The 26,884-nt window shown below is 41.8% G+C and overlaps 1 protein-coding gene across 7 annotated transcripts in view; it reads left to right on the top strand.

The window, feature by feature from the left end:
• The window catches only part of KIF13A (kinesin family member 13A), a 230,244-nt gene that overhangs the window by 113,369 nt on the left and 89,991 nt on the right, over window positions 1-26,884 (top strand). For all 7 annotated transcript variants that reach the window (XM_047797097.1, XM_047797093.1, XM_047797094.1 and 4 more), the window contains exons 4-5: window positions 9,074-9,134; window positions 25,896-25,988. In XM_047797097.1, the coding sequence (XP_047653053.1) occupies window positions 9,074-9,134; window positions 25,896-25,988 (154 nt within the window). The remainder of the gene's footprint in view (window positions 1-9,073; window positions 9,135-25,895; window positions 25,989-26,884) is intronic.

Genomic DNA, 26,884 nt, shown 5'->3' with positions numbered 1-26,884 from the left:
GTACCGAGAGAGGAGGATGACAGGGTAGCATGATCTCAGAGAGACACTCCTTCGTGCACAGCAAAGCAAGCCAAAGAGGGACTTTTTCCCCCAGGGGAAGCCCTTTTGATTCTGAATTTAGGAGCTAGAAAGTACACAGTGTGTTTTGCACTGATCTTTTTGGTACAGAACTCAGCAAACGATGGCAGTTCTTTTCTTGTGGCCATATGAACCTTTTTTGCCTTTTCACTTTCATTTGGTCCAGCAAATACTGAGCACCTGTCTACTATGTCTGTGCCCGTAAGAATTAAAGAAATGAATTAGCACAGGCCTTGGCTCAGGAAACCTTTTAGCTTGATGAGAATGTACAACACTTAGGATGGTGCTGGGCACGTCATAAACACTCAGTGAGCAGCAGCTGTCCTGTTAGCTGGGGAGAGGAGCCCATCAGCAGATCCTGGTTAACACAGAAGACAGTAGCTGCCGTAGGCTGGCAGCGTTGTATTGGTCGACACTTGGCTTGAATGCCCATGGTCCTAATATGATAAAAGATGAGCAGTTACTTAGGTAGAGTGTGTCTTTGAGATGTGAGGCTATTGACTGGACAGAGTAGAGGACAGAAGTCAAAGAAGCATTGGAGGAGATTTGGAAAGGTCTTGAAGGATGACAGGGAGGTGAGGGAGGAGGGGATTGCAGGAAGGAGAGATTCCAGTAGATTTTTATTTTTATTATTTTTATTTTTTGTCTTTTTAGGGCCACACCTGCAGCATATGGAAGTTCCCAGGGCAGGAGTCAAATCGGAGCTATAGCTGGCAGCCTACGCCATAGCCACAGCAATGCAGGATCCGAGCCGTGTCTTCAATCTACAACACGACTCATGGCAATGCTGGATCCTTAACCCATTGAGCAAGACCAGGGATCGAACCTGCATCCTCGTGGATACTAGCAGGGCTTGTTACTGCTGAGCCACAAAGGGAACTCCTCCCTTAGACTTTTACATTTGCTTTTCTTCTTTCATCCCCTGGACCTCCCACTGTGTCTAAGCTGCCTGGAGGATTACTTGGCTATTGGTGGAAGCTTTCAGAGCTGAGGAGATGGGTGACACAGGAGTAATGTTATGTGTTCCTGTGTTTTGGGAAAGCGGTGGGAATTCAGCAAATACCCAAGTAATGTCTATAGGGTGATACTAGCCTTGTCACTTTCACTGTTGAGTGGAAACAGGCTTTGACCAGGTACCGTTGTGTTACCTACTACACTGCAGCCCTGCTGAAGGAGTCACACTCACCAGTTGTCACACACAATTTTAAGCAGCAATTGTGTGAGACAACACAGATGTATCTGTTCAATTGAGTGAATGGTAATTTACTATGAAGATGCTTTAAAAAGTGAATTTTTGGAGTTCCCGTCATGGCTCAGTGGTTAACGAATCTGACTAGGAACCATGAAGTTGCAGATTCGATCCCTGGCCTCACTCAGTGGGTTAAGGATCCGATGTTGCTATGAACTGTGGTGTAGGTTGCAGACATGGCTCGGATCACACATTGCTGTGGCTGTGGCATAGGCCAGTGGCTGCAGCTCCGATTAGAACCCTAGCCTGGGAACCTCCGTGTGCCGCAGGTTCGGCCCTAGAAAAGACCAAAAAAGAAAAAAAAAAAGTGAATTTTCAGTAGTTCCTGTTGTGGCTCAGCAGGTTAAAACCCAGCATAGTGTCTGTGAGGATATGGGTTTGATCCCTGATCTGGCGTTGCCACAAGACAGCATAGGTCACAGATGTGGCTCAGATCTGGCATTGCTGTGGCTGTGTCTCAGGCCGACGCTGCAGTTCAGATTTGACCCCTAGCCTGCCATATGCCGTGGGTGCGGCCCTAAAAAGAAAAAAGAAAAATTTCAGATAGAACTAGAGATTATCATACTAAGTGAAGTAAGTCAGAAAGAGAAGGACAAATACCATATGATATCACTTATGGGTGGAATCTAAAATATGACACACATGAACTTATCTATGAAACAGAAACAGACTCACAGACATAGAGAATAGACTTGTGGTTGCTGAGGGGGAGGGGAGGGGGAGGGAGTGGGATGGACGGGGAGTTTGGGGTTAGGAGGTGCAGACTATTACATTTAGAATGGATAAACAACAAGGTGCTACTGTATAACACAGGGAACTATAGTCAATCTCCTGTGTTAAACCATAATGGAAAAGAATATATGTACATACACATATATATATGAATCACTTCACTGTACACAAGAAACTAACACAACACTGTGAATCGACTATATTTCAATGGAAAAAAATAATTTAAAGTAAATTCTCAGAGTATTTTTGATTGGGTGACATTAAGGGCAGTAAAAACATTAGAAAAACCTGGGTCTTGACGTCTCAGGATTAATAACGTAGAAGAACAAAGGGAATCTCTCCCTCTCCCCTGTACATACTGCACAGTCTAGTCAGACAGGTGTGAAATTCATAGTAAGAAGATATAGTGGCCTTAAGAAAGGATTCATAAGGGAGTGACATCTGAGATGCTGTTTAATAACATCATAAGTTTAATAAGGGGAAATTCGAAAGGGAAAAGGCTTTGACTCACAGTGCAATAAACCTGATGTGTATGTTTGGAAATAGTTCTTTGCATAAAATTAATTTTTTTTGGGGGGGGGCTCTCCATGGCATGTGGAGTTCCTTGGCCAGGGATCAGATCCAAGCCGCAGCAGCTGTGGCAGCACTGGCTCACTGTGCCAGGCTGGGGATCGAACCTCCGTCCTGGCGCTCCAGAGACCCTGCCGATCCCATTGTGCCACACCAGAAACTCCAAATTAAATTATCTGGAGAGAAATATTGAGTTAATCACTTTCTGCCTGGAAAGGGGTTGAAAACTATTAAAATGATTTTGGGAAAAATGTGCTTTTTAATTTTCAAGAATAACTGTTTTAGGTTTTGTCTTTGTCACTAGACCTTAAGTGACTAGAGGGTAAAAACACATGCCTAATATGTATGTGAGTTCCCATGAGTACCTAAAGCCTAGAAGGCTGTGGACTAGGAATTTGCTGACTGCTTTCTGGATTAAACACTTTATAGTTGGAGAAAAATGTTAGTGAAAGCGTGCAGGTACCAAGGATGAATGAAAGGGTGGAGGTAATGCAGTCGAAAGTACCTTTACACTTAGTTTCTGTGGATCAAGAAAATGATTATGGACATTGATGACTTCTGGTCCTTCAAGGAACAAAGATGACTTCCTTCCCTCCCTCCCTCCCTTCCTTTCTCCTTCCCTCCCTCCTTCATTTTGCTGGGTTGCCCAAGAGATGGGACTTTTAGATAAGAGTGGACTTTGACTATCCTGCATCCTGCTCCTAAGTGCTGGACCTCTTTGCCTCAGAGTACATGTCACCCAAACACAATTGCTTTATTAGAAACGGCTTGCAGTAACCTTACTGGATATTCAGTGTGTTACAAAGATGCAGAGCTAACATTTCCAAGAGGGTGAGGAAGGTGGGCAGATGTGTGCAGCAGGCTGCAGGGAATGAAATGCTGGTCTGCATTTCTCAAGTTGGAAACTAAGAGGAAGGAGTGGGATTCAGAGAAGGTGGAGTCACATTTTATTGAAAACAATGGAGATAATGGCTTTCAGATTTTAAAAACCACTGGGGAGCATCTGGACCTTTGGCTCTTTTTCTAGTTGAAGGCTCTGGGGAAGGTGTGGATGGCTTTACAAAAAATGTTCTCACAGTATTGATTGGCATTGGTGAAATATGAGAGTTATACTTGGTATCCAAATTTGATTTAATTTTTTACTCAATTGTATGCATTAAGAAGTCCCCCGGCAGGAGTTCCCGTCATGGTGCAATGAAAATGAATCTGACTAGTATCCATGAGGATGCAGGTTCTATCCCGGCTTTGCTCAGTGGGTCGGGGATCCGGTGTTGCCATGAGCTATGGTGTAGGTCACAAATGCGGCTCAGATCCCATGTTGCTGTGGCATAGGCTGGCAACTGTAGGTCTGATTTGACCCCTAGCCTGCAAACTTCCATATGCCTCGGGTATGGCCCTACAAAAAAAAAAAAAAGTCCCTTGTCTCCCACACTCTTAAGATACTAGTGACTTCATAATGAATAGACGAAATAAACTTTTAGGAGTTCTAATGAAATGAGTTAGAAATCTTGAGTATTATATTTCTCTAGTAAAGTGTGCTGGATTTGCAAAAAAAAAAAAAAAAGATTTCCTTTTTATTTGACATGGTTAGTTTCCAACAGATAACTCTTAAGGGTTTTGTTATCTTTTTTGAAATGTCAGTGGATTTTGTATTGGAAAATCAAAACTTCTGTAAGAACTAAGAAAAGAATGTCCCTTTTCTTTAAGGAACATTTTGTGATTGAATTATAATTATGAGGGGGGCATAAAAAGAAAGATGATAGTTTATAGGAGTTCCTGTCGTGGCTCAGTGGTTAACGAATCTGACTAGGAACCATGAGGTTGTGGGTTCTATCCCTGGCCTTGCTCAGTGGGTTAAGGATCTGGCATTGCTGTGAGCTGTGGTGTAGGTCGCAGACACAGCTGGGATCCTGCGTTGCTGTGGCTCTGGCGAAGGCCGGCAGCTACAGCTCTGATTAGACCCCAGCCTTGGGAACCTCCATATGCCGTGGATGTGACCCTAAAATGCAAAAAGACAAAAAAAAAAGGTGGTGAATATAAGTTTATTTATAGTACAAAGAAAATTGCAAGGGAAATGATCAGACTACCAAAGACAGAGAAATTACTTTAAACATCTTTAAAACTGTTTTAGTAACAGTCTTAACAAATAAATATTCTGGGAACAAACAAGTTGTTCTAATTCCTGTGCAAACTACAGATTATATTTGATGTAGCCATACTTGTTTATCCACGTGAACCATGGAAGGATGGTGTCAAAGAGGACTGGTCTAGGGACCAAATCTGTATTTGATCCTTGACAGAACCAAGTTCCCTAAAAACATGCATCTGAAAGTAATGAAACCTCTAAAAATCGACCCTGCAATTTGAACTTCTACTTTTTCATAACAGTGTCTCATGTCCATTCTGTATCCTTGTTTGCATTCCAACGTCTCCTGGTATTATGTTTATTTATTTAAAACATATTAGGTACAGTGGCTGCTCTGTATGTGGGGCTGACTAGGTATTATGAGGTGAATGAGGCAGAGTCCCTGCCCCCAACAGGTTCACCTCTGGAGTGGAGGGGAGACCCACACAAGAAAAACTTAAGCCACCTGGAGTTCCCGTTGTGGCTCAGTGGTTAATGAATCTGACTAGGAATCATGAGGTTGCGGGTTCGATCCCTGGCCTTGCTTAGTGGGTTAAGGATCCGGCGTTGCCGTGAGCTGTGGTGTAGGTCACAGACGCAGCTCGGATCCCGTGTTGCTGTGGCTCTGGCGTAGGCTGGTGGCTACAGCTCCGATTCGACCCCTAGCCTGGGAACCTCCATATGCTTCGGGAGTGGCCCTAGAAAAGGCAAGCAGACAAAAAAAAAAAAGAAAGAAAGAAAAAGAAAAACTAAGCCACCAAATAGGGCCATACTACTGCGGCGGGGACTCCAGGGTGCCGTAGAAGTTCATAGGAAAGGGGCAATCCCTGGTAGCAATACAGGAAAAAAAAAAAAAATGAGAACAAGAATATTTTCAGTTGCTTTGAGTTTTTAGGAAATCCCTTAGGTTTCTGGGCTTCAACTTTGTTACTGATAAATATTGAGTAAAGTCATAACCTCCATGCTGTGACTGGTTCAGATGCTTGTGATCAAAAGTTTTTAAATTCGAGACATAATTGAGTTCAGGGAGAGGCCAGTATTTGGCAAGAAGAGAACAGCCGAGTCTGCCAGTACTCCCAGGGCCCTCTTCTCCTCTGAGGACTTTAACATTTGTCTGAAGTGGGAGAGCAAATGCCTAAAATGAACATGTTATCTTTTTGTTTGTTTGTTTATTTGTTTTTGCCTTTCTAGGGCCGCTCCGCAGCATATGGAGGTTCCCAGGCTAGGGGTTGAATCGGAGCTGTAGCCACCAGCCTGTACCAGAGCCACAGCAATGCGGGATATAAGCCACGTCTGCAACCTACACCACAGCTCACAGCAATGCTGGATCCTTAACCCACTGAGCAAGGCCAGGGACCAAACCCGCAACCTCACGGTTCCTAGTCGGATTCGTTAACCACTGCGCCACGACGGGAACTCCCTGAACATGTTATCTTTCTTTTTATGAGCAAAACCATCTTTAAACTATTAACTGTTTGCTAGAGATGAAAGTTGGCACAGAATTAGAATGATTATTACTAAGAGGTAGAACCTCCAATTTTGGGGGTGGATTTCATTTTGTTTCAAGAGAGTGTTAAATCTCTAGCTTTCTATCCATGCTTGCAAAAAAGCAAATTGGGAGTTCCCCTTGTGGCTCAGTAGGTTGAGAACCCAATGTAGTCTCCATGAGAATGTGGGTTCAATCCCTGCCCTCAATCAGTGGGTGGCCACACGCTACAGGACAGGCCACAGATGTGGCTCGGATCTGTTATTGCTGTAGCTGTGTCGTAGGCCTGCAGTTGCAACTCCAATTCGACCCCTAGCCTGGGAACTTCTGGTGTGCTGCAGGTGTGGCCGTAAAAAAGAAAAAATTCAAACCAGCAAAAACCAAACTAGCAAATCATTTAAAAAAAAATAAGTTTTAGGTAGGTATGCAAAATTAGCATACAGGAAATACGTTATTTCTCTGACATAGCAACTGCTAAGAGGAATACATTGAGACTCTAGGAGAAAACAGAGAACATACTTAAAAATTGGAAGGTAGCCTTTGCTGGCCATTTAAAGTAAGGTGAGTTGACTTAGGTCAAAAGGAAAGGAAAATGTCCTCGGAATGAAAGTTAAGCGTTATAAGATGCCATTAAAGGGAGGTTGTAGACTCTCCCTTTCTGGAAATGTTTAAAAACAAGACAGATCTTCATCTCTCAGGAAAAGTGTTGAAGTTCAGTCCTGCCTCGAGGCAGGAAGATTAACAGGATTATGCCTGTGTGGTCTCTCAAGTCTCTGGAAGAGTCCTCGAATGCAGTAAATACTTGACACTCTGTTGACTGAAACTGTTGTTTCATAGCTGTTCGTTTTAGCCTTGGTTATTATAAGACTAGTGAATGTTCATGTAAGTATTGCCATGAGCTGTGATGTAGGTTGCAGACGCGGCTCGGATCCCGCGTTGCTGTGGCTCTGGCGTAGGCCGGTGGCTACAGCTCCGATTCAACCCCTAGCCTGGGAACCTCCATATGCCGCGGGAGCGGCCCAAGAAATAGCAACAACAACAACAACAGCAGCAAAAAAGAAAAAAGACAAAAAATAATAATAATAATAATAATTATAAAGCAACTACCATGGACACTGCAGGATACAACTATGAATTAGGCATGGTTCCTGCCTTCACAGGTCTTTGTCTACCAGTGGAGATAAAACATATGCACAAATCCTGTATGTGATAAGTGAAAAATATGGAGTTCCCTTGTGGCTCAGTGGGTTAAGAACCCAACTAATATCCATGAGGAAGAGGGTTCGATCCCTGGCCTCCCTCAGTAAGTTAAGGATCCAGCATTGCCGTGAGCTGTGGTGTAGGTTGCAGACATGGCTTGGATCCCGAATTGCTTTGGCTGTGGCATTGGCCAGCAGTGCTCTGATTTAACCTCCGTATCCACAGGTGCATCCCTAAAAAGCAAAAAAAAAAAAAGACAGAAAAAAAAATAATTGGAGTCACCCAAAAAAAAGGATTAAGTAGTGTTTTGAAAATTCAGACAGGGAAAGCTAATCCCTTTGGGTTTAACCAAGAAATGCTTTCTGGAAGAAAAATACTTTGAACTGGGCCGCAAGGAGGATGAAGCATTTTGAAGGGTAGAAGTAAAATGACAGAGATGGGGTCGTACCCGGTCACTCTAAGGTACAGATATGTTCTGGAAAAGCCTCGTGTGTCCAGTCTCAAGTGCCAGGTGACAGTGCTTGGGTTCTGATTGTCAGTGCTTAATGTCCCTTGGAAATGGTTAAGCATTAAAGTTTCTCTGTCCATGGGAGGATTGTAATTTACTATTCGGCTGCTCTAGGGGAAAGGCGGTAAGGAAACAAGGAGCTAGGAAAGTGAGCTGAGCCAGTTTGCTTAAGGGGTATGCTGAGAAACACTAGCTTCGAGGCATGATCATAGTGTTACTCAAGAAAGGGTCTCCTGGCTAAAAGGAATCGGAGAAACAAAAAAGTTACACAATTAAATGAGTTTATTTGCTAGAGGACTTTTCAGAACCTTCAATATTGAGACTTGCATGGAAAATCTTAAGCAGAGTGAAATATCTACCATTTCTGACATGATTTAATATTTACTCCATGGACTGTCTCGTGAATCTCCTGTTGCTTGGAGCAGACTTTGGGGAATGTCGCCCAGGCATTTGCTACTGATGGCTAGAGCACAAGTGGTGGTCATATGCATGGGAGACGGTGATGAGATGCTGGTCTGTATGGAGGCAGCATCCGCCATTCCTAGAACATAGTAGGCATTCAGTAACTCTACAGAAAATTAACGCATGCAACAGTGAATTATTGATTTATTAACAACACTTGGCCCAAGACTGGGAAGATTTCTGAGGATGTGGAGCGTGATGACAAAGCTTTGGCTATGCCAGAAATGGTAGCATCATGGAAAGATAGAAGGAACTGGTTTAAAAGAACACTGATCACTTTTGATTATCTTGTGAAGCTGTGGAAGATCCAGCTGGAGAGTTTCAGCACAGGCTGGACCTGTGTTCTTGGGAGAGAAGTCATTGTTCTTTCTCAGTAATTGTGTCATTTAAAATTTTTTGGCTAAGATATCTTCTTGTTTGAATTCTGGTTAAGTAGTAATTTTCACATGCACCTTAACTCTGATAGAAAAAGATAACCATCAGTTTAGTCTGAAAGAAACCTTAGGGTTAACAAAGTATCAAAGCCGATGGTGGTGGTGGTGATTTTTAATCAGACAATAGAGGCATCCTCATCTTCATCAGTGAAATTTTTTTCTCAGTCTGATTTACTCATGGAAATTAATTAATTTATTTTTAAGTTTAATATTTTGTTCTTTCATTCAGGTATTTGCGTTTGATTATTGCTTTTGGTCCATGGATGAATCTAACACTACAAAATATGCTGGTAAGTGGGCACGCTCTCTGCACTTGATGGTTGGACCTCTGGCCTCTTCTTCCATTATGTCTGATTTAATTACTCTGGAGTTGTGTTTTTCCCATAAAATTCCTCACTCCTTCTTTCCCATTCTAGCACGTGGGCTTTGAAGTCAGTAAGATTTGGTTTCAGGATCTGATTCAGCCACTTGCGGAGAAGCCACAGTTAGGTGTTTTTGTTTTTGTTTCCACACTCATTAAGGTTCAGGTTTTTCACCTTGTAGAGGGGGTGTTGAATGTCTTCAAGAGGTGTTCCGGGCCTTGGAGATCACGGGAACTGCCTCAAGCTCTAAGTGGAAGCTGCTGTGGTTATCATAGGAAGAGGAGGTTGGATGTGCCTGCCTTTCCTCGTCTCACTTGAGGGGCATGAACTGCTCTGTTTAAACACGCAGAGCACAGATGCCGATGGTTTCCAGGACCCCCTCCTCACATCTGAGGGCTCTGAAGTACTCAGTTGTGACAGGAACTAAAGCTACGCATTCCGCAAGGAAACGTTGCCTCCTGGTCCCACATTTTGCTAGTGTTCCTTCCTTGAGGCTTTTTATCCCTATTCCATTGAATACAAATGACTGCTAATTTTATTATTTGTGATCTCTTGTGAATCTTCACCTTTCCTAAGAGCTGGAATTACTGTAGCACAAGAGGGAAGCAATTGTTTTAGTGGAGGATGTCTCATTCCTTCCCTTCTGATTGTGCCCCGTTTTCTTAGATATACAGTCTTAATGACTGGTTCTCCTCACTTCTGCTTACAAGAATTTCAGCTGAATGACTTACCCATTTATGGGGGGGGGGGGGAGGAAGGGAGGGAAAATGAAAATCAGGGGATGATGGAGAGGACATAGGTCTTAAAAGATTGAAAAGCAAAGGAAGTTACTCGATTTAGGAAATTTTGTTTCTTGATAGACTAGTCCTTGCCACGTAAAGCAAATCTGTTGAGGAATTATTATTTATTATTGTTATTATTATTATTTGCTTTTTAGGGCCACACCCGGGGCATATGGAGGTTCCCAGGCTAGGGGTCGAATCTGAGCTGCAGCTACTGATCTACACCACAGCTCACAGCAACGCTGGATCCTTAACCCACTGAGTGAGGCCAGGGATCCAACCTGCAACCTCATGGTTCCTAGTAGGATTCGTTTCCGCTGTGCCACGACGGGAACTCCGAGAAATTATTTGATATACAATTTTTTTTTCAAAAGTTAACAATACTGACCTAGGAAAATTCCTTTTGTTGCTCACATTGGGTAAATTAGCCTTTCTTTCCAAACCTTATTCCTGCAACATTAACGGTGTATGTTATTAATGTGAATAAACTGTTCTTAATGTTGGTTGTAATTAATTTGTCGTCTTAGCAATCCTTTGGAACTTTAGATAAAAATTCTACAGAGTCTGGAAGAGCCTGCCTTGATTGTTAGCACTGTGTATATTTTTGTGTCCTGGGTGTGTGCTTTTGGATTTAAATAAACAAAAGTGAAATACTTCATACTGTGACAGAAACAAATGAGGACAAATGCTGTGGCTGTGCAGAGCCCAGTCCTTAACTCTGTTCAATAGATGTTATTCAAGATATAGTCAAGTACAGCTTCCTGAATTAGAACTCTTATTTTGCGATTCTCAAATACTTTCAAGGATCCTCATCACTTGTAGATGAAATCTCCACTCCGTAGATGGCATTTGAGGCCCTTTATTATATAGCTCAGCATTATTGTTTGTTCCTCTTATTTAACCCAGGAAACCAGAAAGTCTCAGAATAGTTCCTTAAGTATTCATGAAAACTTCACTGCAGCCTAGGAAGCCCTTGAGAAATTAAAAACTACATTGGAAAGCAAAATAATGCATAACAAACAACAGCAAACACTTTGAGATGATATTTAAAGTCTAAATTTTATAGGTGTTTTGTTTGATTTTTTTTTTTTTTTAATGGCCACACCCGAAGCCTGTGGACATTCCCGGGCCGGGGATTGAATCTGAGCCACAGCTGTGGCAATGCTGGGTATTTTAACCCACTGCACCAGGCTGGGCATCAAACCCACACCTCTGCAGCACCCCAAGCCACTGCAGTTGGATTGTTAATCCACTGCACCACATCAGGAACTCCTGTATTTTATAGGTTTTTAAGTACTATAGAAAATCTGGAAAGGCTCAAGTTGCCTGAGGAGGCTTTCTCGTGGAGGGGGACTGAAACTGGCCGTGCAAGTTGAGCATAGATTTAGCCAAAGGCACGATGGAGGGCATCCAGACGAGAGGAAGCCACATGGCATCAAGGAAAACACATGGGCTCTGATGTCCACCCTGGGTTTAAATCTCAGGACACTTGCCTTGTTCTCGTAGACAGTTTCGTCCCTCTGAGCTGTTTCTTTTCTATAAGATGGGAAATACAGAAATGACGTCCATCTTCAGTGGTGCCATAAGGCCTAAATAGTAACTTAATAAGCTAATAGAAGGTGCCTGTAAATGATACATCGTTTGGCTTTTCCTTAAGTGAAGGTGCAGACGGGTAGTGAGCATGCTATAAAACACTGGTCTGGTCTGAGGTGTTCTGTCGTGGCTCAGCAGAACAAACCTGACTTGTATCCTTGAGGACGTGGGTTCGATCCCTGGCCTCGGTCAGTGGGTTATGGATCAGGCGTTGCCGTGAGCTGTGGTGTAGATCGCAGACTTGGCTCGCATCCCACATTGCTGTGGCTGTGGCTTAGGCCGGTGGCTACAGCTCCAATTAGACTTCTAGCCTGGGAACCTCCATATGCTGTGAGTGCAGCCCTGGGGGGAAAAAAAAAAAACACTGGTCTGAGCAGAAGGTGTATATTGGGGGGAATTAGTAGGAGACCTAGTTGTACGTGTTGAGAGAGGCCAGATAATAGGAAATCTTAAAAGCTAGACTAAGAAATGTAGATGATACGGTGAAAAATAGGGACTGTTGGAGTGATGTAGTTAAAAATACTGCTTTAGGAAGATTGCCTCTCTTTCTTTTCTGTATCTCTAAAGTCACATACTCATTACTGTCCAAAGAGATCATTCTAGCTTTTGCAGTATATCACTTTTATTTCTGAATGTAGGGTGAACTTTTTTTTTTTAACTAGAAAGAACTGTATTAAGTACAGACGATAAAATTCAAATGTGAAACTCAACATTTCTGTAGGTCTTCTTTACAGATAGTATATTCAAAAAGATTTAAAATGATTTTTTTTACAACTACCATGTGAGCCAGCAATCCTACTCCTGGGTATATATCCAAAACAAAAGAAAAGTACTAATTCAAAAAGATATGTACACCCCAGTGTTTATAGCAGCATTATTTACAATTACCAAAATAGAGAAACAATCTAAGTATCCATCAACAGATGCATGGATAAAGAACACACACACATACACACATTGGGAAACTACTCAACCATAAAAAAAAAAGAATGAAATCTTGCCCTTTGCAGCAACATGGATGAATTTGGAGGACATTATGCTGAGTTAAATAAGTCAGACAGAGCAAGGTAAATACTCTGTGATATCAATTATATGTGGAATCTAAAAAACACAACCAGGATTTCCCGTCATGGCTCAGTGGTTGACAAACCCAACTAGTATCCATGAGCACACGGGTTCGATCCCTGGCCCCCGTCAGTGGGTTAAGGATCTGGAATTGCCATGAGCTGTGTTGTAGGTCAGCAGCTACAGCTCTGATTCTACCCCTAGCCTGGGAACTTAGAGACAAAAAGTTCTAAAAAGATAAAAGACAAATATAAAATAAAATATATAAAAAACACAATAAAAAAATTAAACAAATAAAAAATTAATTAAAAACACAATCAACCAGTGAATATGACAAGAAACAGAGTCACCAATATAGAGAACAGACTCGTGGTTACCCGTGGGGCAGAGGGTGGGTACAAACTATTGGGTGTAAGGTAGGCTCAAGGATGTATTATACAGCAAGGGGAATAGAGCCAATATTTTATAACTATAAATGGAAAGTAACCTTTCAAAATTGTATTTTAAAAAGATTAAAATGATCTTTAAAGATACCAATAGCCTAAACTTTACCAATTTTGGTTTGCCCAGTGACATCAAATGCCATGTTCCCATGAACCCTGAAATAGGATTCTCTTGGCTGATAAAGCTCTATCTCTTTCCAAAATGCGGGGAGAAATGCTCATCTTCTTTAGAGATCCCCATTATTGTGCCAGTGCTATGACCACCTCAGCAGAAAGTAAGATTCCTGCTCACTGTTCTCTCAGATTTTCTTGCACAATCTGCCTGGTAAATATATGACTGGCAGATTAGTTGATTGGTGTCCATACTAATTTGATTTTGCTTTCTCTTCAACAAAATTAAAAAAAAAAAAAAAAGGCAATTCCTTCTTAATTGTGAATAGAAACCTTAGGATAGAAGCGTTCATTCTCTGATGGGACATAGAGGAAGCAGAGAGAGGGAAGGGAAGTGCATAGTTCCTGAAACCGACCTAATTGTCAGGCTCAATGAATAATGGCAGCATTGATACTGAATCAGAGTTCTTCAGGCAGCTCTCAAAACTCGGGGGGCAGAATGGAGGGGAGAGAGAGGAGTGCCAGGATCGGAAGAGCGAAGACAGGCTCTCCGTTTCACGGTGTGTCACATGTTAAATCCTCAGTTGTGTTTTGTGTCACTCTGTTTATTAAAAGCTGTAGAAAGAGCTTCCACCCTCAGGCCAATTTAGAAATCTCTAATTCCCCATGGTAGGTATAATGGCACTGCAGTGGGTTGGTCAGAGTGGTGGGAGCATATGGGCTTTTAAGTCAAACTGCCTGGGTTCCAGTCCTGCCTCTAGCATGTTTTATTTGTGTGAGGTCAGATGAGTTCTGTTTCTTCTTAGGTTAATTAAGGATGATAATAGTTCCCATCTCCTAGGAACTATGACATTGATTTGAGGACCAAATGACCTGTTCTTATAAAGTACTTAAGTCAGTACTCAGTACACTGGAAAAGCTCACTTCGTATTTATCATCATTTTTATCATTGTCACAGTGTAGCAGTAGTTAGGAAATGAGCATCAGTCCTTCAGAAAAAATGCTCACTGAACATACTGATACTGATGAGACCTCATTTTGCTGCAGACTTTTGGGGATGTCTGTTTCTTGCTCTGGGAAAGGAGGATATATGGCCTAGAATGATCTCACCTCTCCTCCAGCTCTCTGCTTAAACATGAATCAGACATTTTATGCTGACCACACAGCTGTTGCAGTGGACTTTTCAGAGGCAAATCAAAGGCTCGTTTGTTAAGCCATTTGAATTGCATTGAATCGTGCTTTGAGACATTTCCCATTTTAAATATATTATCTCTTCTTACTACCTTTTGGCTGGCAAGTCATGGTAATGCCTTTCTGCACATAATTCTGGATCTTTAAAGCGAAAAGCTCTGGATCTTTAAAGCCCTTTGTGCCAGGGCTAAGAAAAAAATACAAGTCACCTGCAGAATTAGGCACCTAGAGCATGGCATCTCTCCTCCTCTCCCCAAGCCCATGTATGTGTGTATATGTGTATATATATATAACATAAACATAGGTACATAGGTTCACATTTAGGATTATAAAGTTACTATAGTGAATACTGATAAACTTGAGAGTGTCATATCAGATAATAGGTCTTTGTAAATACTAAGTCACTACTAATTTCATTTAAAGACTTCTCAATAATAAATCAGTACATTTTTTTAATCCCTGCCTAAAGCGTGTCATGTAGGTAAATAACAGTGACGTTCAGTCACCTTGCTTTTGCTTGTCTTCCTCGTAGGAGAACCTTTTTCATAAATCTATTTTTCTATACATTTTCATACCCCAAATAAAAATCAGCCTCACGGTGGCATATCTGGGGATCAGTGTGGATATGAACATTTTTGTTTCCTGGCCTGAGAGATTTTAAACTGTTGACTTAGAAATTATGTAACAGTTCTCGCCATATGGTATGTTGTTCCGATTTGCTGAAGCCTGTGTTTTCAGGCATTGTAATACCCTGCATTTCAGGAGAAATGTTTTACATCTGATTCACGTTCTACTAACATTGCTTTGTACTGTAAAGAGACAGCTGAGTACCTCCTAGCTGTGAGCTGTTGCTGTGGGGAGACTAGCCATGTTTGATTCCGGTCCCAAGATGGGAGGGTTGGCATGCTCAGAGGTAGAAGTGATTTCTGTTTCATATTGTTTAACTGTACATCAAAATTTGTATTCCGAAAGCAGACAGCCAAAATAGAACCAATTTTGAAAGCAGAGTTCCATTATAAAGTAATGAATCAATATTTTAGCACATGGGAGTTTCCGTCCTGGCTCATCAGGAACAAATCTGACTAGGATTCATGAGGACGAAGGTTCGATCCCTAGCCTCCCTCAGTGGGTTAAGCCGTGAGCTGTGGTGTAGGTCACATACTTGGCTCAGATCCTGCATTGCTGTGGCTCTGGCATACACTGGTGGCTACAGTTTGGATTCGACCCCTAGCCTGGGAACCTCTGTATACTGCAGGTGTGGCCCTAAAATAAAAAGCCACAAGACAAAGAAAAATATCCTAGCATATGGATTCATTATTTTACTATTCAAGTGTATATAAAGCCGTCAGCAAGGGCCTTGCATAGAATAAATATTCAATAACTGTTAGCTCTGAAGTTTATCAAAACTAGTTTTTGCTATGGTTATGAGAAGCAGGAGTAGTTGACTATTTGAAAAGTTTGTTAGGAATTCACTGTAAATGGTGCCTGCCATCTTAAAAGACATTTATGAAGAGTTCCCGTCGTGGCGCAGTGGTTAACGAATCCGACTAGGAACCGTGAGGTTGCGGGTTCGGTCCCTGCCCTTGCTCAGTGGGTTAACGATCCGGCGTTGCCGTGAGCTGTGGTGTAGGTTGCAGACGCGGCTCGGATCCCGCGTTGCTGTGCTGTGGCTCTGGCGTAGGCCAGTGGCTACAGCTCCGATTGGACCCCTAGCCTGGGAACCTCCATATGCTGCGGGAGCGGCCCAAAGAAATAGCAAAAAGACAAAAAAAAAAAAAAAAAGACATGAAACAATCTCCCTGCAGAGTACTTCCACATTTTTCTTTTTCTTTCCCAAATGCTCTCACCCGTACCTGACTTGACAGTTCTTTTAGTGCCTCGCTTTATCAAGTTGTTCCTAAGCATCCAACCTAGTTTTCTTAGAACCAGCAGCTCTCTCTTGGCGTTTGTTAATTCTGTAATGACAGAGACATGCCACAGACATAAGCCCGTTTACAAGCAAACACAACTGACCCCTTGTAAGAATATCACTCAGTTGGTGGGAGTCCTGGGAGCGCCCACAGCTGGGTGGCTCAGGGTGCAGTAGGCATGCGTCGGTGCTGTTGACAAATGGAAGAGTGAGTATTGGTTAATTTGGAGAAATGGATCAATGAAAGCCAGTTAAGGAGAATTTCCTTCAAAAAGTAAGCTAAGCTGATACTGTTAAATTTTTTTTAAAAAAGTGTGTGTGGGCTTCTTTTTTTTTCTCCCCTCTACTCACAGATTCTTTTTTTTTTTTTGGTCTTCTCTTCTTAGGGCTGCACTTGCAGCATATGGAGGTTCCCAGGCTAGGAGTTGAATCAGAGCTACAGCGGCCTGCCTATGCCACAGCCACAGCAACTTGGTGTCTGAGCCGCATAGGCAACCTACACCACAGCTCATGGCAACGCCGGATTCTTAACCCACTGAGTGAGGCCAGGGATTGAACCCACAATCTCATGGATACTAGTCTGTTTCGTTAACTGCCGAGCCACGATGGGAACTCCCTCCTCTCAGATTTTTAATTCCACCCAAGGCCACCTTCTTCCACTTGCCTTTCTTCATCTACATCTCTTCCTTAGAGAATTTCTTGGCACCCAGAGACATCACTCAACTTAGTTCAGTGTATTTAGAGGGTGGATAATAACAGCAACAATAGACAGTGGAGTCCTGAGCACTAGGTTCCCAGTGCTGTGCTCCTCCCTTTGCCTGCAGCAGGTCATTTACTTTTCACATGTCCCCATCAGTAGAAACAGACACCATCCCCATTTTACAGATGATGAAACGGAGGCTCAGAGAGGCTGAGAAAGCCAAAAGCAGTGGCACATGTGGCTTTGGGTCTGTGACTATTAGGTGTGAAGATTTTATGGGTTCTACTGCAGTCCTGAGAAACCCTCTGTTCCCTCCCATCCCAACAAAAGGCCGTGCTTAGGAAATCAGAGTGGAGTCTCTGGCTGGGAACCAGGCCAGAAATAATACAAATAGTGCTGTCCTTCCTGTCAGAAGTTCTCTGAGTCCTGGATGCCTGTGTTTGGGTTGGGCTTTGTTTTCACCGCCCCTCAAGTGCTATAAATCCTGTGTTCCCCACAGTCCAGAAGAGATGTTGAGTCAAGTCTGCTTCTGAGTCAGAGAGAGACAGCGGTAAATGCTGCTGAGCAGGTAGAGATGGAGAGCAGCTCCTTGGTCAGCAGGTGTGTGTGTGAAAACACCTGCCCGCATGGGTCCAAGTTGCATCCTCTGCAAGACCATCCTCCAGCTCTTCCCTCCGGGCCCCACTGCCTGATCTCCTCCTCCGTGACTCAGCCACTTTATCCGCAATAAAAGGAGCTGAGGTTCACTGCCAGCTCATGACTGGCCCCAGTGCTGTCCCTGAGGTGGAGACATTCATCTGGGTGAGTCACCCAGGCTGTGCTGCAAAGATTCCTGAGGGCGGGGACACTGATCTCTGATGGCTCCTGGACACCTGCCTTTACCCTCATGGTCCAGGTTCTTGGGGTCCAGGACCCTCAATGGCAAACTTCTACAGTTGAGTGAACCTTCAGTCTCATCATCAAGTCACTCCTTAAAGCCCTAGTTCCTTTATCTAAACTCTGTAGTTTGGGGTCATTCCACTTAAACTAGGTGTAAAGGCACCACACGTGACAATTGCTGAGAGTTGTACCATTGGAGAGATTGGCTGAAACCCCATCTGCGTTAGACATTCTTTACCCCTTTGGGTGTGAGAGGAACCTGACAGGTCTTGCACTGTCCAGGTGCTCCCATTTGGAGCTGGGCCACCTGCCGAGCCCAGACTCATCAAAATCGCTAGGGCCATTAGTCTTGTTTACAAGTGGAAAAACACCCTTGCAAATGTGCAGGCGCAAGAATTCCAAATCATAAATATTGAACTTAACCATTTTTCCCCCACTCTAACTCCAGTGAGAAAAGAGATGGGGAAAAGAAGGAAAACTGGAGATTCTGTTTAAAGTGATCAAATCATGTTAAAATCTTGACTGCTCTCCCACTTCGCTGCTTTGTCGCGTCCAACCATGTAGTGCCACGCTCAGTGTCTTATTCAGCTGTGACCTGTGGGAGGCTGTCTTGTTTAATGCAGATTGTGGGTAAGACAAGGTTCTGCCCTCTTCTTTTGTTCCCCCATTTCCTAGAGCATAGCCCACTGTGATGTTTCACCCTGTTCCTCCTTAGGAGTCTGGTGTTCTATGTGTGGTGGGCACTTTCCCTTCCATCCCTACCTTCTCTTCTGTGCTTTGCTGTCAGGGCCCTGCTCTAGAGAGAATTACCTTGGTTACTCAGCTCCCAGTACACAAGCCTAGTCGCTTTGGGGCCACTGCTGCTATTCTCAGTAGGAACAGATGATGCACAAGTGTGCAGACTCAAAGTGTTGGCTTTTCAGAGCTCTGTATGCTGTGTGACTCAGGGTTGGGTGGGTCAGATCTGTGACTTTGCTTGTAAATATTCCATACAAGAACCCTCTCTATTGTCCTGACATTGTACTGTGGGTTGCTTTGGGCATGCCTGTGTTTTAAGACTTGTCCACACAACTACAGGAGCCTAATCATAAACCTCACAGAGGAAATTGGCATCTCGGTCATGGTTATGAACAAGTGAGGTCGGGTTTGCCCTGTGGATTCCCCGAGCCAGGCACATGGAGCTGACATCTGAAGCGTGGCCGCCTCCTCTTCGGCATTGGTCCTGTGCAAAAGCCACAAGGCTCTGGGGTGGACCGTGTTGCGCCTTTGTTTGATTTGTCTGGGATAGAAACACATGCTCATAGACCTTCCTGCTTCCCTCACGACCTCTGAACTTCCACTTCGGGCTGGTACGCAGTCCTCCAGACAAGTGGCACTTCGTTCTGTTTGAACGTGAACTGTGGTTGGGAAACATTAAGGGTGGGGAGCTTGAATCTTTTATGGACTCCGTGATTCCCACCATCCGACAGAAACAGTTCCTTTTTTTTTTTTTTTTTTGGTGAACTAAACTTCGAAAAGCAGTTGGCCAGTCATTTTTTCCTATGCTGAAAAAAAGGACTGCTGTGTTTAAAAAATAGAAAGGAACAAAACAAAACAAAAACCCTTCAGTCTTTTGGATAAACCAGACTCTCCGTAATAGACCATATAAGGGTCTTTGATAGTTAATATTTTCTCTCCATCACAGAGTGAAATGTAGCCACCATTTGTGTTGCATGGAAAAGGCAAACTGGTTTAGCTGAGAAGGACCAAGACTATATAGAATGTACATCTTTAGTTTGATTAACAGTCTTGGCTTTCTTAAAAATAATCATTTATTGTCCCAGCAGTGCCCTGAAGGTCACCAAACCAAAGAACTGATTAAGTATCACCCCAGCCAGGGATTCACAGAGCTGCAAAGGCACCAGAATAAAAAGAATAAGGGGAGCTCTATGGAGTTTGTTTCTATTCACAATTTTATTGAAATGATTTATTAAGTTGCTTTTCCCCTATACCTTTCTGAGATATTTTAATGTTATTTTTAAAAAGTGGGACCCTCTAGGGGAGCTAGAGAAATAGCAATGAATGACCCCTTTAATTTTTTTTTTCTAAGAATAAAGGTCTTTCCTTTTATCTTTAAAATTAGATTGCCTCACACAATTGTTGCAAAGATGAAGGAACTATTTAGGGAAAAAAATTAGATGATTTCCCCCTTCTTATACCAAAATTAATTATAGTTGGTTAAAAATTTAAGGGATGGCATTAATTATGGATATTAATGAAAATATATTATGGATGTATAATGGCCAGGCACTATGGAAAGTGCTTTACTGAAGTGCCTTATTAAATCATACCAGCAACCCAGTAAGAGAGCAACTATTGCTGTTATACTAATGAAGGAACCGAGATCTTGCTCAAGGTTACACCGCTGGTAAGGAGTCAAGTTCAAGTTTGGAAATAAAACTGTAAAAACCAGAAACAAAACTAGAAGAAAGTGTGGGTGGATAGTTATGTAATTTGGATAATAATAATCCAGGAGGATTTTGGAAGCATAACATATACCATAGACAAAAATCATAAAGGAAAAGATGAGAGATTTAAATACGAAAAACCAAAAGCTTTTGTATGACAAAGAACAACAAAAGACTGAAAGGTAAATAACAGACTGGGAAAAATATGTCCAACATACAATAGACCAAAGGTTAAATATCCTTAATATATGATAGGCATTTTGAAATTAATACTTAATCAATGACCAACCCTAGTGATTTATAAACATATACATAGGACCCAAATCATCAGTTTACTAAAGAACAAATATTAATGGGCAATAAACTAAGGAAACAAAAATCTTAATTTAACACAATGAGGCTTTTTTTTTCCTATTGACTTAGTGAAGCCAAGAGGAATAATAGCCACTGTTGTTGAAGGTGGAGAAAAAGAGTCATGCATTGCTGGAGGAGTTAGTAATTTGATATTTTGGAGTTTTGCCTAGTAAAGGCAATAGAGAAGTGACTTTATAAAAAGTCACTTTATAAAAAGTGACTTTATAAAAATAAATATGTAAGGTAAATTTTGCAGAAAGCAAAAGGAAATAATCTAAACTATAATAGGGAACTGATTGCGTTAGTTAACTATACAGTGGAAGCTAAGCAGAGCTATTAAAAAATGCTAATGTTGATGTACCTTTGTAGAGGTGGGAAAGTGTTCATAATTTCTTGTCTTAAAAGAGAATAAATTTCCCTAGAGACACGGAAGCCATAGTGATAACATGGATTCCAGTCTCTCTAGTATCCACTCTTGCTTAGATTTGTAAAAATACATGAACTTTATAGTTCTTTATATTTGTCCTTTTATAAATTGTGCTTTGGAATAGCTATTTAGGGATGGAAAGGAGAAGAATTCTTTTCAGAAACACAGTATAATTATTTTCTATTTTTTCATATTCCATTTTGTGTTTCCCAGTTTTTTTTTTGTCCTAGTTAAAATGAAAACTTTATTAAATACAATAAATCTGAATTCTGTCAAATGTAACTAAGTAAAAGAACTTGACTTTTTGGAAAGCATATATATACATTTAGTGGAAATAAAAAACAGTAGTTTTTTTTTTTTTTAGTCACATTTATTTTATTTCCATGTCTATGAGGTAACTAGAGGTGTCAGTGTAATCTGTAATTTTTTTTGTTTTATGGCCACACCCACAGCATATGAAAGTTTCCGGGCCAGGGATTAAATTTGAGCCACAGCCGTAATCTACGCTGCAGCTGCGGCAATGCTGGGTCCTTTTAACCTACTGCACCAGGCTGGGATGTAACCCGAGCCGTTTCAGTTGGATTCTTAACCCACTGTACCATGGCAGGCGCTCCTATGATCTGTACGTTTTATCAAGATTATTAGATTAGAAGTTACATATTATGTTGACACGTCTACTCATACCTCACACCTTATTTAATAAGACCTTTGCCTTTTTTTTTTTTTTTTTTTTCTTCCTTTCTACGGCCCCACTTGCAGCACATGGAAGTTCCCAGGCTGGGGGTAAAATCCGAGCTGCAGCTGCAGGCCCACACCACAGCCACAACACCACCAGATCTGAGCCGCATCTGTGACCTCCGCCAAAGCTCACAGCAATGCCAGATCCTTAACCCACTGAGTGAGGCCAGAGATCAAACCCACATCCTCACAGACACTATGTGGAGTTCTTAACCCACTGAGCCACAGTGGGAACTGCCTGCAGTCTTTTTGCAAGTGTTCACTGGAATTTCAAAAAAACAGCCATACTTTGACCAAAGTGTACATTCTACAATTAATCCCAAAGGTGGGAGTAACTGACTTCCAGTTCCACACAGGGTGAGTCACAGATTATGGTTGGGCCTCAGCCCGTTGAGAGTCCACACCCACAGACCCAGGCCCTGCCCCTCACTGGTGGCCCCATCTTGGGCAAATGACTTACTCTTTCAGAGCACTCCCCCCATCTCTTTATTGGTCACAATCCATACCTATCATACCTGGGTATTGCAAGGATCCAATGATATAGAATATGTGAAGTGCACTGAAAACAGGGGGGTTGACAAAAAGTTAATTTTTTTTCTTCTTAGCATAAGCAATGAAGGTATACAAGTTAAATTTGTTAATTAAATCCTATTTCGTATTTGTAATGATTTGGAAATAGGCCAAGCTGAGATTTATTCTGCTATTTTTATATCCTGGAGCATTCTTTGATCATTTTTTAATTTTTAGTGCAATTTTATTTTATTTATTTATTTATTTATTTATTTATTTATTTATTTATTGTCTTTTTAGGGCCACACCTCTGGCATATGGAAGTTCCCAGGCTAGGGGTCAAATCGTAGCTGCATCTGCCGGCCTGTACCACAGCCACAGCAATATGGAATTTGAGCTGCGTCTGTGACCTCTACCACAGCTCATGACAATGTTGAATCCTTCACGCACTGAAGGAGGCCAGAGATCCAGCTGAATCCTCATGGATACTAGTTGGGTTCATACGGCTGAGCCACAATGGGAACTCCTTTAGTGCAATTTTAGTAGACACACCCTGGGTGGTGGTGGTTGTCTTTTCACTTGACATATCATAAACCTATTTCATGCAGCTCTTTAGCATTCATTTCTGAGTGTTTATTTTGCTTCCTCCCCACCCCACCCCACCCCACCCCCGCTAATGATCTTTAGTTTTAAAAGGCCATTCCTACCAAGGAAAAAGAAACCTTGTGATTTGCCCTTGAAAGAAACATTGAGAAAATAATTCCTCATAATTTCAGCCTATTCAGCATCAGGAACAGAAACCAGAAAGCATTTCATTTCACCACCCGATAAAGGAACAGATATAAATTTTTGATTGGTTAATGACTTCGGCTCTGGAAGCCATAGTAAAAGCTCTCTGACCACAGTGCTTCTTTGCATTTGAGTCCTTTCATCAACTCAACCTCTTGCTTTTTTTCAAGTTACTAAATATGAATCAAATCATGAATTACAGTCAGGACATTTGACTCAGCCAAGTCTTAAAGCGTCTTGGCCCCACCCTCACCCCACTCCCTTCCTGGGGGCCACTTAACCGTTTTGGAAGATCAAAAGAGATTGCTCCATCCATCTGTTTGTGCCAAGAAAGCGGTGCTTTTTGAATGCCTTCGATGGCACTTGGGTCCTGGCTGAGGACCATCAGTTCTCACAAGCCTGAGCACAGGCTATGATTAATTCCCAGTCTTCTGCGCTATGGGGCTCAGCTCTGGATTTAAGCCTGTGTTTTGGCGTTGGCCTTGGGAATGCATGTGGAATGAGAAACGTCTTCTGAGAACACGTATGAGAAAAAAATATTGATGTGCATGAAAGGTCAGCAGCAGGATGGGTCAGATATTTTCTTGTTAGCATAAGACTCTGTCATACTTAACTATAACAGAAAAGAGATTTTGAAAGTGTGTCTTCAGTGGATAAGGATTTTCACAAACTTTATTCTCAGGGTATATGTATATGAGCATACACACACATCTTTAGGTGGTCTTGCAACAGGTATTTTCCCCTATATTTAGGAAAGCCTCTTCACCCTTCCAAAAAAAAAAAAAAATCCACATATTCTGCCATCACGTTTTCTGCCTCTTAGGTAGAATTCTGAAGTTGAGAAATAAGGTTATATAAATTTGGTATGTTTTCTTCTGATCCTTTTTTTTTCTTTTTTTTTTTTTTTTTTTGCTTTAGCACATACACACACTACTTGGCATAAATTTTTTGCATTATATGTACAGCGTGAACATGGATTTTTTTTTTTTTTTGACTAAACAGTGTGTTTGAGTTCTAGCATGGTTTATACACATAGATTTGTTTTGCTCGTTTTTTTAACACGGTGTACAATATTTCATCATAAAGAATAGTCACATTATACTGATCCACACCCTTACTAATGAGGCATTTAAGTTGACTCCAACTTTTAGTATAGTGCTGCCACGAACATCCTTTTACAGGGGTCTCTTGTGGGAGTGGGTCTCTAGGGCAGATGCCTCACAGTAGGTCAGAGAGCCTGGGAATACCCCCTTTTATTGGTTGAGGTTTTCGTTAGAATGGCTGCATTCGTTAATTCTTCCACCAGCAGCTTATGAAAATACCTATTTCTTCAATCCAGCTATATTTGATATTGTTAAAAGTTTATTTAAAAAAAAAAAAAAAGCGTTCCCATTGTGGCACAGTGGTTAACGAGTCTGACTAGGAACCATGAGGTTGCAGGTTCGATCCTGGCCTCGCTCAGTGGGTTAAGGATCTGGCGTTGCCGTGAGCTGTGGTATAGGTTGCAGATGCGGCTCAGATCCCGTGTTGCCTTGCTGTGGCTCTGGCATAGGCTGGTGGCTACAGCTCCAATTAGACCCCTCGCCAGGGAACCTCCATATACTGCAGGAGTGGCGCTAGAAAAGGCAAAAAGACCAAAAAAAAAAAAAAAGTTTTATTTTTGCCAACCTCATGATTGAAAATATTATTTCTTGTTTCATGTTTACACTTTTAAGAGTCCCATTCTGCAGCCATGACATGTCATAGCATAACAAGAGACTGCTAAACTCAGCTACTTGATAGAAAAACATAACCCAAAAGCTTATGTTATGTTGCATTGCTTCCAAATGTAAAAGGAATTGTCATGGAGGATAAAAAGATTAAAATGACTCATTCTTTGAACAAACATTTATTAAGCATTTTGTACTAGGCACTAGGATTACCGAGATAAACAGAATATAGTCTCTGACATCAATCGGGAGCTTCTCATTCTAATGGAGGCAAGAGGTGCTTAAACTAGTAGTTTCTGCACAAAGCACCACTTTAATTCTCTCAATGGTGGAGAAGGAATGTTAGAGAGGCACCTATTTCAAAGGGTGGCAAATGCCTCTTTAAGTATTTAAGAAGATTTTCACGCCTTTACTCTTTCGCTGGACACTACCCTAGAATAGACAGTACGTGACAGAACACCCCCAAGAGCTGCAGTAACCTGTAGATGGACTCAGAGATGGAAATCTCTCCCCGAATCCCCAAGAGAACACAGCCCAGCAGTGTCTGTGTTCAGCACATCCCCTCCACCAGCCACGAACAGTTTCTCAGCCCTGGCGTGTACTTAGCACCTCGCCAGGTACAGAGGTGCACACGTGCACCAAGATGTGTGTGGCATGGTTCCTGCTCATCAGAGGCCCAGAGACCAGATGGGGAGATGAGACAATTTATGTTGACTGACCCTTCATCCTAACTCAGGAGAAGGAACTAAACCAAATGTAAATGATGCTTGGAAGGAATCCAGTTCCTTACAATAGACAGGAACCTTTAATGCCTAGAGAAGTGTCCTAGAGGAGAACAATACTGATCCAGGTGTTCAGCTGTAGTTTAGAGGTGTAAAGAAAATTGTGTACATTAAGTTCTTAACCCACAGCCCTACACATAGCAGGTATGCAATACACTTCATACCTTTTTCGGATTGAAAGAATGATTAGGGCTCAGGGATTAATACAGATATGTCAAGAAAAATCATTCCTTTCAGGTTTTATATGCTTTGTTTTTTAGGTCAAGAAGTGGTTTTTAAGTGCCTTGGGGAAGGAATTCTTGAGAAAGCTTTTCAGGGATATAATGCTTGCATTTTTGCATATGGACAGACAGGTAAGTAGCTGCTTTTCTTTACAGTCAATGATATTAAATGTGCATTTCTTAAAACAAAACAGAAGATGCTTTTGGTAACTACAGAAAAATGCTTCTGACTTCATGAATTTAGCTGAATTAGATGACCAGAAGTTGGAGTTCACTTGTGGTACAGCAGGTTAAGGATCCGGCATTTCACTGCAATGGCTAGGGTTGCTGTTGTGGTGTGTGTTTGATCCCTGGCCCAGGAACTTCCACATGTGGGTGCAGCCAAAAAAAAAAAAAAAAAAAAAATTCCTCTTTTAGAAGTTTCAACAGTTGTGGTAATTGAGTAATTTCAATGTTAATGAGCAAAGCTAGTTTCAGACTATTAAGTGTTATTTTCCTAAATTATACTTTTAACCTGTATTTGAACTAGAAATATAATTACCACTTTCTCAGTATAAATGTTACAGCAGAAAAACTCAGTATCATCCTATAGAGAGGACTTTCACCAGAATACTGAAGTGATGATAGGTTATTAAACCTAGGCTGCTGGCATAGTTGGTTGGAACAAGCAAAACAAAAACAGACTCCTGGCTCAGCCGTTAATTTAATTTCAACTGAAGTTGGAATAAATCCATAAATCGTAACTGTGCTGCCTATTGTCATATCATAGGACAACTAGGAGAAGACATTTCAAAGTACTTTCACAAATGCAAAATACTTTGTGGGTAAAATACTGTTGATGTTACTTGATGTATAGTTGATATTTATTTTTTACTATTTGTACTTTTAAAGATTAGGTATTTGTAGTGGTTACCTTGGTACCTGTCCATCTGTAAAGGAGGTGCCCTCCAGCTCTCACAGTAAAAGTCATTCATGAAAATTGAGTGAATATAAAAGAAGGAAGAGTAGCCTTGGTGTCCAGGGGCCTG

The sequence above is a fragment of the Phacochoerus africanus genome, chromosome 9 (genome assembly GCF_016906955.1).
Source record: "Phacochoerus africanus isolate WHEZ1 chromosome 9, ROS_Pafr_v1, whole genome shotgun sequence".
Classification (NCBI taxonomy): domain Eukaryota; kingdom Metazoa; phylum Chordata; class Mammalia; order Artiodactyla; family Suidae; genus Phacochoerus; species Phacochoerus africanus.
Note: the sequence above shows the minus strand (reverse complement) of the source record. Positions and strands in the feature narration are given on the sequence as shown.